Below are 12,977 nucleotides of genomic sequence, written 5' to 3'. Positions count from 1 at the left end.
CCCAGTTTAACACACTGGTGAAAAACACGGCGTGCTTCGACCGTCTGGTTCAAGCCAACGTGAGGAACAAAAAGCTGCTGAAGGATGCCGTGCAGAACATCAGCGCTAAAGGAATTACAGACTACACGAAGGGCTTTGAGTTTGCTTTTAAGCAGCTCTCTGCGGTAAGAAAAACGTGTTATTTTGTCTGATTTTGGGCTGAGAGAGTGCACAAGTTGTAAAGCAAGTTTTGAATGAGTGTTGCCTCCATTTTTGTTGACAGCCTCAGATTGTTGTGTTTTACTGCCATCTGCTGGTTAAATGTGTTGCCTCAACTGCCTGGTCAGTGAAAGAAATAATGCAATGTTACATTTGATTGACGAGAACCTCAGTAATAATTGAACATTTCCAAATATTACCTCCTACTGCTATTTCCTGAACACATTTCCTTCATCTGATAGAAAAATCCATGAGGTCAGAGAAAGGTGTGAAGGAGATTTTATAGTGACTCAGGAAAAGAGATGCAAATGGACCTGCAATTTTGCCGACTCCTTAATAATGTGACACTATAATGTCCAGAAGATGGACTACAAAATGTGCGTCTTGGGGATCCAGTGTAACTCGTTTTCTCCCCCTTGTTTAGAATTTCTACTAATAAAGTAAAATTCGCTCGAACCTTAAATGCACCTCAATCAATTTTATAGCTCATAATCTCGATTTGAGTCTGTATAAATCTACATTCTTCATGCATTGTTGGCAAGAAGCAGATTTTATTGCAGCAGTGTAATGTTCATAGTCCACCTGTAGGTTTAACAGCCTGCTGTTGAAAATTCAAAACCTATCAGCAGGTTGTCGCGTGAAATAGCTTTTAAAACGCTTTTAATTAACATTTTCATGATCTGTGCCACTTTGTCAGGTTTGTTGACGCTATAAATTTTGGGATGTTATTGTCTCATTTCCTGTCATAAAGGATGGTTTAGTTTATCCGGTGCCAAAGGAGCTAATAAAGGAAGCACTGAAGCACATTTCAGTGTAATTAGAGATTTCAAACCTCTTATTATAGCTAACACACAGAAACGTCCAGGACAGTTCCCTCAATTATGAACTTTCCTAATTGAAATTGACTATTCAATCCCGTTCCTTACTTTTTACTGAATAATATTAATGCAGGAGGTTAGAAGTAGTGCATATTTGATAGGATCCAGAGTAAGATGCTTAGAATTTCTGCCAATGAATCTAAGCAGCTGTTCATAACCTTTTCTGCTGGACAAAGCAAAAATATATGTCACTATATGAAAAGCAGGTGGATCTTCATAACAAAAGGTTTTATCTATTGGGCGAAAAACGTAGGATTTGTCTACTCATTTATATATATATATATATATGTCATCTTCATAGATAGAGGCTGCATTGTGGTGGAATGGTTCACACTGTTGCCTCACAAAAGAAGGATCTTCTTCTTTCTTCTTCTGGGCTTAAATCTGCTGTCTGAGACTCCTACAATACCCAGGCTTCCTAACAGTATAAAAACATGCAGGCTTTCTCTGGGATAGAAGAAAATTGCCTTTAACCCTCTCAGGCTCAAATTAAACTTTTTGTTGCTAATGCACAACCAAGTCCTGCAGTGGTACTTCTGAGTAAAAAAAAAAAAAACTCTATGTATGTGGGGTAATCAGGTTGTTAGTTTTAACTGTTGCAAATCGGCAACGCCTGCCTTGAGAGGGTTAACAATTTTTTTTAAGTTGCGTGGAGTATTGATTATCCAAAATGGGTGTTTTTGATGGAAATGCTAGATAAAATCTTATCTAAGCAACAATGCAAAGCAAAGGCTTTAGTGAATGCCTGAATATTTTTCTCCAAAAGAGTAATTGATCCATGTGCCCACAGCATATGTGGCTAAAAACATGACAAATAATTAATGTCCATGTTTATTTTCTTTGATAGACTAATGTGAGCAGAGCAAACTGCAACAAGATTATCATGCTGTTCACTGATGGAGGAGAGGAGAGAGCCCAGGCCATATTGGAGAAATATAATGCTGACAAAAAGGTATACAAAAGACACACATACACACACGTTTCTATCATTATAGAGGACAGTTAACTTGCATAAATTCCTTACTTTCTCAAACTAATTCTGCCATACTTTGAAATTTAAGGATGAACATTTTGGGGACTTGCTTTATGTTCAGCAGTGGAAGTGGGAGCAAATAGATTTACATCACACACACATTATGAATAATACAAACACACACACCAACAAACTTGTGTGTGTGCTACCTCTTGGAACTCCCTTTGGGTTGTGTTTTCTGTGTGCACATTCTCTTTATGGAAAATTTTTTTCACAAGGCAGATGAGGGTGTGAAACTAAGGCTTCACACAGTTTCCGAAATAGCTGTGATGCTGTGCAACATATGAACAAAAGCAGAACTGAATGCCTCTGCAAAGGAACCAGGCTAAAGTATGAAATTTCCATTTCCTGCTTTATCCTTCCTTAAAAATGTAAACTCCTAGATTAACATGCAAAAACCAGATCATTGCATTTGTTATAATAAAACTTGAAACTCAACGTTTTTTGAGCTCAAACTCATTTAAGATGGAAAGCTTTCCTGTGGTCTGACAAATTATTTATTTTATTCTCTCCTGGTCCCCACATTTTCAAAAATTCTTTGAGTTTCATCATTTCACATGTTGTTTTTGTACTATTTTCAAATAAATACAGGTTCTAAATGGTCTGTAACTCATTTCATTTATTCACACAAGGATTTACACAAGGTTGCATCACATTTCAACATGTCAAAACAGGAAAAAGATTACATATGATGCTCAAAGTCACATGATCAAAGACAGATTTTCCCTTTATTTTGTGTTCAGCTTTAAATGTGTTAAATTGATTAATAATTACAAGTATTTACATTAACTTTTTGTAAAACAATTTTTCTTTGTTGGTTTTTCAACATTGTAAGAGGTAACATGGAGAGAATTTTTTTTAACCTTATGCTTCAGGTTAGGATCTTCACCTTCTCAGTAGGACAGCACAACTATGACAAAGGCCCCATTCAGTGGATGGCCTGCTCGAACAAAGGTACAACACTGATCCCAGCATGCATCTGTGCTTAATCTGTTCTTAGTATTAGATAACATTATGTTCTACTGAAGAATTATTTCTATGATTAACTTGGAATATTTAAGGACACCATAAAACATGCTAGAAATGCTCAAAGGGCACCGCATGAGCACAGGACATCCTTGGCCAGATGACGGAAATCTTAACAGGAATGGCTGTCTTTAATGAGCCTTGTGAGACTAATCAGTAAACAATCTCTTCAGTGATGCACAAGCAAGAAATCTGGATGGCATTTATTTCATCTATTTATTTGTGTCTTGTAACTCAGCTGACACAATCAAATGTTATGATGCAGTAAATTAAACTGCAGATTTACACCCTGCATCATTTACTCCTACTTGGTGTTTTATTCATACCTACACACTATCTATTGTTTCCTAATCATCTATCCAGGTTATTTCTATGAGATTCCATCCATCGGAGCCATCAGAATAAACACACAGGTGATTCTTTTTGTGTTTAACATTAATTAATGTTAAACAATGAACGAATATGTTTTATTTGAAAGAATCTGCAGTATTAAATGATGTTATGTGTCCAATTTAGGAATATCTAGATGTCCTGGGAAGACCTATGGTTCTAGCAGACAAGCAGGCCAAACAAGTCCAGTGGACTAACGTATACCTTGATGCTCTGGTATGTATTTTGCAATTTATGTTACAAATTCTTTTTTTTTTTAATGAAAAAATCACCCATTTTGCTCCCAGTCCCATTTGCTCAAGAATATTGCTAAATAGGGCTTTTGCTTTATTCTCGATCAGGAGCTTGGTCTCGTCATCACTGGAACGCTACCTGTCTTCAACAGAACCAAGACCATAGATAAAAGAAACGAGGAGGTATAGTAAATGAATGCATGAACACATCACGTGAGGGCTCGTATCTGTCCTTATCTTTTCTCTCATACTTCCCATTAGCACCAGAATCAGTTGATTCTTGGCGTAATGGCGATTGACGTGTCTCTTGATGACATCAAGAAGCTCACACCACGCTTCACAGTGAGTGTACCACCCATACCCGTGTGTGATCACATGCATGGAGACAAATGCGTTTGTTGTAAAGGAGCAACTTTACACGACTTGCTCAGTTGTAAAGCACTTGCTCGGATGTTTCCCTCTGGAGCAATTAGTGAGTGATGTGATTCATTAGATGGCTTGTTCTTTTCAAGTCTGTTTAAAAAAGGTCACGCACTGATAAGACTGCTTTTGTTATCAGTTACTGGTCCTTTTTCCATGGTGTACTCATGTTTTTTGGACCAGTGGAGCTGCTCTTTTGTACAGTGCCTTGACATGTCAAAAAACGAACATAATCACGGGATTTTATGGACTCACATATTATATTCCCTTTCCTCTGTACCTCTTTTTTTCATCAGATTGGTCCAAATGGTTACTACTTTGCCATAGATCCCAATGGATATGTGCTGCTGCACCCCAATCTCCAGCCAAAGGTATGGCGTCTGATCTTGTACATAACTTTGTGTGGCTGAGTAGGTCCATATCTGAAAGCATTAAATTATATGTATTTATCATGATTTCACAGTAACTGTTTGCACTCAGTAAATATTATTCTGGTTAGCATATGGTGCGGTCTTCTTTCAAACTTTCCCATGTTCACCACGTCACCTCATCAGTCTTCATAAAGAGAATCTATCCCTCTGTTAGAGTATGACTTGCTATCATCAGTCCTCAGATATTGGCTAGAAGGTCACTCTCCCCTTATGGGATTAAATAGATATATAGACTTGGCAAAGAATATTTTTTAAGAGTAGCAATTACTGCATTCAGTCTCAATAAAAATAATTTAATGTTTTAGTTTAAAAAAATTAGATAATATATATTTAAAGCTGAAATATGAAGGAAACGCTTCCATATAAAGCAACCAGGATGCCACCGAGCATACTAACTTTCAAGCTGCTTTTTTTGACCTGTCAAAGGCTCCGATTCATCTTACAATTCCTCAAAGAAAAGCACTAGTGCTTCTTGCCACAGGCATGTATTAAGATGTGGCCCATTATGAGTTAGCAATAACCTCACAGATGGTCTCTGCCTACTTTTCAGCAAATCTCTGTGCATTTCACTGCTTTCAGCCTGAGGCAAATACACACTCAGAGCCTCCATAAGGGCAATATTCTGCCCAGAACTTTAAAAAAGCAACTCTTAAATCCTTTAAGACGCACTTGCGCTATCAATCCACTGTCCACACTCAGCTCCATTAAGACAAACATGTATGGAGCCACTTATTTTAAATAGTAAACATGAGAAAAATAAGGCAGCCCTGGGCTCAAAAAGGTTATACCACCTCAGCACTGAGTATTTTTATGAATCTTGATGTATTTCTGTTATTGTGCTTATTGCAAAGCTATATAGTGTTTGTTTGATCTGTTTTGCAAACTTGTGCATGTTTCTTTTTTCTTTTTAGTCTCAACAAACAAAAATAAATCCTCCATCTCAAAAAACTTCAGAGAAATCAAAGTGTATCTCTGTATCTTTTTTCATAAATTTCCTAGAAAAGAATCCGTAACAGGAAGCTCAGACTCAATAATAAGTATGCTGTCACTTTTCATGAGGTGAGATAAAGTAGATGCACTGTAGCTTGCAGAAGTAGTCATGTAGTGTTTTCTGTAGATGAAGAGATTTCAGTGATGAAGAAGCAATAACCACAGGTAAATATCACCTTTTGCAGAGGGTATTACTGCTCCTTTTAGTAGTTTGCAATTCTGTCTGAATCGCCTATACGGAAGCCATTCTACTTTATTCTGTTGCTTGTGATTATTGCTCTGCTGCTATATATATTGTTTGTTTTTGCCATTATGCACCATCCATCAGTGTGGGTTTATTCTGTCTCAAGGCTGGTTCTGACAAAAGTGAAAACTAGTTAGTCGTTTAAAACACATAGATGCCATATGCCACTATTTTTAGTTAAACTGAAAGATGGCAGCATTAGATTAATAAAAATATATAGTGAAATTAATCCAAAAAGTTAAACATATGATTTTTTTTAACCTTTGTAGAGAGTATATTTGCTGCATTTGCTATTCTCCAACATTTCCATGGCTGCTTGTACTTTCCTTGTATACGTGAGGTGAACAACTACACAGAAGCAGACACTGTTTTATCATTTTACTTGTTTTCTGCTTTTTTATATCAGTAATGTGACAATATGAGTTTAGATTTCTTCAAATCTGTATAAAAAGGCATGGAAGCCTAAAGCAGTCTTACTGTAATAACACACATACTGTACTCAACCATACATAAGCATCAAAGCTATTCTCTGAATGACCTCATGTTCACGTGGCATTCAAGCAAGCTATTTTCCCATCAGCCCACCACACACTTTTTAAATACAGTATGTAAGGCTTATTGTCTGAATGGGAGATTGTATGAATACTGATGGGGCCCTCTCTTTCTTTTTCTCTCTCTGTCTTTCACACTGCCTCGGCTCTCTCTGTATTTGATTATGTTTGTGCATATTTCATATTCATCACGCAGACCTACCCTGCTGCTAGAGTGTTTTCATTCTGATCTCACACCCCATCTCTGCTCACTACATTGTTGACATACATCGCTCCCCTACTTTGTTATCCTTTCTTTTCTAACTCCTTACGTCTCATTTGATTTTTTTTCTTTGCCTTTCCCACCATCCACCGTTCCCATTTCCCTTCTCTTCATTTCCTTTCCTGTCTAACTCGTGTTTGATGTTTCATTCTGTATCACCCAGTGTTGTACCTCTTGATCTTTTATTCTTTCTTTTCTCGTTTTCATGCTGAGATGCTTCGTCGTCGTCATCTTCCTTTGTTGCTTCAATTTATTTCACTTACATGTAAGAACCTTGACCGATGCCCTTTAGTGTAAATGATTTTTCTAGTTAGTTGCTTTTCTTGTCCATGTGCATTTGCCACAGTAAATCATACTTCATTTTAAAGCTTAAAAAAAAGCAAAGTTATTCCTCTGTATCCAACATAGCCGACTTTACAGTCAAATTCTGTGTGTTTTGAGCTGCAGTACGGCTTGCACAATGTATACCACCGTGCAAGAATCTATATAGAAAACATCACTTCAACACTGCTATGCTCTCACCACCCAACCCTTTATTTTGAGTGAAGAACTATGAAGGACACGCTGGTATCAGATTCCATGTACTGCTGTTTTATAGAGAAGCACAAGATTACTGCTACTATTTTATACCACCATAAAGCCACTCAGACGTATAAGGTTTTTAAGAGAGGACATTCATAGAGTTCAGTGTCACTTTGTATCAAATCTGATTTAGCTGTGTCTGATGTCAGATATGCTGTCAAACTGCTACCATATGTTAGCCTTTATTTTTTATTCCCAAGATTTGACTAGATTCATGTGTTGAGGAAAATTAATGAACTGACTCAAAAAGAACATCTCAAATAACTGATGTCTCGTTCGTATTAGTAACACCTAAATGCATATCTGCTGCCTACCTACCCAGTACTGTAGTACACCATCTGTTATACCATCTTCTTTTTCCACTTAAGGGTTTACTCCTTAACTGTTTTTTCATAAATCTTAGATCTTTAACCGTGGTCTAAAAATGTTCCCAAAACTACTAAAAAGCACATTTTTGTTAATAATGTTATTAAGGTAAAATTAAGGTTGTTGTCTCCTTGTTTAAAAATCTAAACACAAACACAATAATGCATATTTGCACATGTTTACATTTTTTGTTAGGGTTTTTTGTGCCGTTTATATGAATAAAACCTTTTAAAATTATGGAATAACGTGTTGAATAGCCTTTCTGACCACATCAAGCCAGTCCCTTTAGACACATAAGTAGTTGTGGGAGCCAAATTTCAAACATGGAAGACCAGAAGTGATCACAACTATAAAATTAGCTTTTAAGAAAAGGAAACAAAGGGAAGCGACACAATATGAACCTATTCAGCTAAACTGCTCATAAGAAAATTTACAGAAAATAAAGAAGTGACGCAGACTGTCTATGATAACTGTGCAGAATTGTTTTAGTTTGATACGTGTCACTCTTTGGGAAATTGCAGAAAGCTGTGTATAAGACAAGACAGATTTTACTGTTTTATTTTATGTCAGCATTAATAAAATATAATTCTTTTTGGTGACTTTACTATTCTTAGTGATACACTTTGAAAAGGTTGATGTAGATGAAACTGTCTTACTTGTCCATCCAAGTTACAAAATGCAGAGGAATCTGTGGTAGACTGATGATGAATAACAACTGCAAAATGGTCCCCTGGAACATTTTTCTATATTAGCTCAGTAGACTTTAGATTAATTGATATGTCTGAGTGAATTTTATATTACAAAACTCATATATTATTTCGAGCTCAGCTAATCAAAAGTCTATAGTTAAATCAAAATTCTCTTTTGTTTTGATTACACTGATCCTGTCAGTGTGATTGATTAAGCTGTCCTTAGTTAATCTAAAACTGTGCCTCTCTCTGAGTGAAATATTATTCTTTCCACAGAATCCTAAATTTCAGGAGCCTGTTACTCTGGACTTTCTGGATGCTGAGTTGGAGAACGACATCAAAATAGAGGTGTAGTAAATAGAAGCACCAGGTTTCCAGGTTGTCTGACTAACTTGTTTATATGAAGCCATGAGACAAACTGTTAAAATAATCTATTATTATCAGTCAATCAGATTTTTAAAAAAAAGTGTAACTGTGCTGTTTGTTTGTCTCGATGTGTAGATCAGGAGAATGATGATTGATGGTGAAACAGGAGAGCGCACCATTAACACTCTGGTCAAAACTCAGGATGAGGTAAGGCAAACCCAGCCACAAGCTACATTATATCTTCAATGCAAAATTATATTAACTTTATGAATGAGGCACTGAGAAATACTACAGGTACTATAACTGAAAATGATTGAGCCATATTGACATCAGAATAAATATGTATTTCAAGCTTTCTTAAATGTTTACATTTATAACATTTAAAGAGTTACAACTTATGTAGAAACATTTTTATCTCCTGCTACAAGAAAACAGTTTTTGTTCTTGCTTGCTATAACGAAGGTCCTTTTATGTGAGGATAGTTTGGACTATTTTTGCACCACAAGTGAGGCGCTAATGATGTGACAGAGCTCCTGGTTTGGGATGAAAATAGTTTCTTTGTAACAAATTTATTTATTTTTCCACAACTAAAAGGGAGCTTGATACATAACTTTACTATTTACAGAACAATTCTGAATTCTCTTTTTTGTATGCACCATCTGTTGCAGAGGTATATAGATAGTGGAATCAGGACCTACACGTGGGCACCAGTCAATGGAACAGACTACAGGTGACACATATTACAAAAAATGTTGTATTAAATATATATTTTTTAAGGATGCTCGAGCAGTTTAATGTAAGTTCAAACCCAGTTAGCACTGAGACATCAAATATTGGAAGATGCTGCTGTACCTAAGCCAACAGGGGTCACTCTCTTGTTTCTAACACCAGCCTCTGTTGAATGAGAAATACATTGAAGAGATCACATGTGTAGTCAACCATAAATGCATTCCGGAAAAATAACTCTTTGGAAAGCATCCTTTATTTTTTTATATATTTAATGTATAATTTCGTACTTACTGTACAATTTTATTCTGATGATGCTACCTTTGAGTCTGTCTGTGATCATATTTTCTGCAGCCTGGCTCTTGTGTTGCCTAAATACAGTGAACACTTCATTCAAGCTAAACTGGGGGATGATATTAAACAAGCCATGTGTAAGTATGACATATACAGCGACGATAACCAGCATGCAAACAAATCATTACCCCCATGCATACTGTCTTTGGGTTTTTCTCTTGAGTGTCCCCACTTGCTTTGTACTGCTTGTTCATAGCTGGAACCATAGCGACTCCTTTGTATTTACTCCTCAAAACTGCCAAATCCCTACAGAGTTTCTCTTTTCTAGTGCAACCCACTGGTCAGTCACCCTTCGCTCCCACACAAACTCTTCCACATGCTTTCCCTCTCACATACCCAGCCCAAGCACTGGGTCTTTTGATCTTATCTCTTTTTTTTTTGCTCTTCCATCCTTCTTTACTCCCTTCATTTGGGCTTCTCTCATCTCCTCATTATCATCTCCATTACCAAACTGGTTGTTTTTCTTTTCCTTTTTCTTTTTTTTTTTTTGGACATTACACTTATAAATATTTCTTTGGCCAATTATGTCTTCCTTTCTGTCGTTAAGTCCAACGTTTCTTTCCTAAATTGTTAACAGGGTGATGACCTACCTTAAGCAGACGTACCTTACCCTGGATTGTTTTCCCTGACTCTCAACTTATTTCTCTGTCTCTCTATCTTATCTATAAACCTGTCCTCACCTCACACTCTTCATTCTTCTTGATACCCCTCTCCCACCACCCCCATGTTCGTTTTTTTCTTTGGCCGATTTATTTATTTTTTCACTCTGCGCTCCAAAAGCTCTCTGTATAATGCAAACTGGCTGCTTCTTTTAACACCTCAGAACAAATGTACATAGCGAATGTAATAGTTGCTTATAAATCATGAAAACACAGCTCAGGCACACGCTAACATGCACACATTCTGTGTGCCACTCTTTGTACAATTGCTTGCATTTTGATTCTGATGCAGCTTTTTCTGTCTCTTCTCCTGCTTCTGAACCGGGATTTTACAGCTTCTTCTTGGGGCAAGTACTCACTGTTCTGTGTCCTCTGTTTCCTTCTTGCTGTGTGATGCTCTTCCATTGCATAAACCTTTTTGTCCTTTATTGTTTGCATTATTGCATTGAGATGTTTATCATCTTATCAAAGCACAGAGGGCCATTTTAGTCAAGGGTTAAAAGTGGCTGAAAAAAAGCACTGGATTTGGCATATCTGGCTTTAGTTAATTTTTTGCTAACTTTGATGTAAACACCACAAAGCATAAGCAATAGTGTAGCTATTCCAACAGATGAGATCTTGACTGACTCTTTCAGCCTTTGTATCGCTCCCTCGGTTACCGTAACGACTTTGTCACTGTGCCATAAATGCTGTCAGAACGTTTACAGGCCTGTTAAAGAAAGTAGCATGCTGTGCCTCAGTGCCACAGTCTGCACTGATAGGAAGATTGGACTCTAAAGTTCTCCATACAGCCATATTGAGTTTCCATTTGGGGCCAGACCACCAGAACACCACCTTAATCCAGCTTATCGAGTGAACTCACTCACTTGTTCTCTAGGATATTAGAAATTGTCCTTAAAGCAATGGGTATGGTGGATGAATATATGTGGGACTTTTTCTTTATCTATATAGTGGAACTTTATATTTGTTGATGTGACCCAATACCGTGGTAGAGGAAGTGATGAGAGAAAAGTAAAGACATAAAGACACCCTTCCCAGTCTATAGAGACACAGCAGCGATGAATCTGCTTGTTATGTTTTATATGTGAAGGACATTGTTTCATCCTATGACCCCAAAGAAACTCAGCGCTCAGTAATTGTTTTTGCAGACTGCACCGCACAAGTCAATATATTTTAAAGGCAATGTCCAAAAAACTCTTCATTTTAAGAGACTACAGAATGATGGCCATTGATGCTTGCCATGTCATTTATACGATAAGAATTACCAGACTGTTTTTTTTTAATAAAATCCAGACTTGCAGCAAGTAACACCCTGGAAGAAAAAATTTCTCATATTGTTTTATATTTACATCTTGTTTCCATGCATTCCCACAGTCTACCCCACCTTTCATTGTTTTATGTTCTGTTCTGTTCTTTTCTACAAAGTGCAATCAGTCTCTGTTATATACATATTCAAGGTTTGTCTATTAGTCCTAATATCCTTTCAGTGCAGCATAGTATTTCATTACCTACTGTAGGGAATATACACATCTCAACATATTTTCCCAGGTATGACATCATTCGTCAGATGACAAACTCACTTTTATCACCCTTTGTCTTTCCTGCTTTCCCCTCTCTCCTACTCTTTTTCTCTGGGGTCACAACAGGGCAAGAAGGCAAGTATTTCTCAGTCAGTTATTCTCTCATAGTTTCCCATTCTAACTCCATTCACACTCTCTACTTTAATCCATCACCTCATATCTGTCTAATTCTCTTGTGGCTATGTATGGCTATGGATTTTGGAGCTTGTCATGGAATTTGGACTCCTGTGTGTGTGTATCAACCAAAATAAATTCTGTTTGTCTGCTTATCATGTCATCTCACAGTGAATACTTTCACATATAGCCATCACACAGCTGGCTCCTATTCTACTTATCTGTAAAAATATATTTTTGGATAATATAATATCTGATAATATGAGCCATAACAAGGTTGTTTTTTGTTTTTCAAAAGCAATGGAGACCTTGCAGCAGGAGAGATTTGATGAATTTGGTTATACCTACATTGCTCCAAGGTGAGTGGTCCTCAGATTTACTATACATCCTCTATATACTATACAGGAGATTCCAACTGACCAATGCTGTTTCTTCAGGGAGTACTGCAAAGAGCTGAAGTTGTCACTCAACAACACCCAATTTCTCCTCGACTTCAACCAGTACATTGATAGAAACACTCCAGATGCATGTGAGTCATGCATCTTTTTCAGTGTTATTTCACATTTGTACTGGTTTCCTGCACTGTTCGTACTCATATTGCATATACACCCAGAACAGCAGACGGTATGTTGCATTTCTATGTGTGTGTATGTATTTGTACATTGCATATTTTACAGTTTATCATGGTCTAAAAGATTTTCCACTTGCAAATCGTGATCTCAAGGTCAGAGCATGACTGGGATCATTACTATATCCTAAGCAGGATGATAACAGAATTATCGACTGAGTTTCCTACAAGTCTGATGCTGTCATGCTGCACAATGACTCATAGTGTTTGTCATCACCTAATGGATCTCACCCAGAGTATGGCTTACCACCATCATC

At 37.0% G+C, this 12,977-nt stretch overlaps 1 protein-coding gene across 1 annotated transcript in view; it reads left to right on the top strand.

Annotated features, from left to right (window-relative positions):
* The window catches only part of cacna2d1 (calcium voltage-gated channel auxiliary subunit alpha2delta 1), a 70,755-nt gene that overhangs the window by 42,151 nt on the left and 15,627 nt on the right, over positions 1-12,977 (top strand). Inside the window, exons 11-25 of the mRNA XM_087843074.1 lie at positions 6-164; positions 1,924-2,028; positions 2,985-3,063; positions 3,499-3,548; positions 3,652-3,741; positions 3,867-3,941; positions 4,020-4,100; positions 4,475-4,549; positions 5,609-5,668; positions 8,585-8,641; positions 8,795-8,866; positions 9,328-9,389; positions 9,740-9,816; positions 12,391-12,451; positions 12,530-12,621. Coding sequence (XP_087699200.1) covers positions 6-164; positions 1,924-2,028; positions 2,985-3,063; positions 3,499-3,548; positions 3,652-3,741; positions 3,867-3,941; positions 4,020-4,100; positions 4,475-4,549; positions 5,609-5,668; positions 8,585-8,641; positions 8,795-8,866; positions 9,328-9,389; positions 9,740-9,816; positions 12,391-12,451; positions 12,530-12,621 — 1,195 coding nt within the window. The remainder of the gene's footprint in view (positions 1-5; positions 165-1,923; positions 2,029-2,984; positions 3,064-3,498; positions 3,549-3,651; positions 3,742-3,866; positions 3,942-4,019; positions 4,101-4,474; positions 4,550-5,608; positions 5,669-8,584; positions 8,642-8,794; positions 8,867-9,327; positions 9,390-9,739; positions 9,817-12,390; positions 12,452-12,529; positions 12,622-12,977) is intronic.

This window comes from Neolamprologus brichardi, chromosome 7, assembly GCF_056152115.1.
Source record: "Neolamprologus brichardi isolate AB-2024 chromosome 7, ASM5615211v1, whole genome shotgun sequence".
In the NCBI taxonomy this organism is placed as follows: Eukaryota; Metazoa; Chordata; class Actinopteri; order Cichliformes; family Cichlidae; genus Neolamprologus; species Neolamprologus brichardi.
This window is presented reverse-complemented; position numbering and strand designations above follow the sequence as displayed.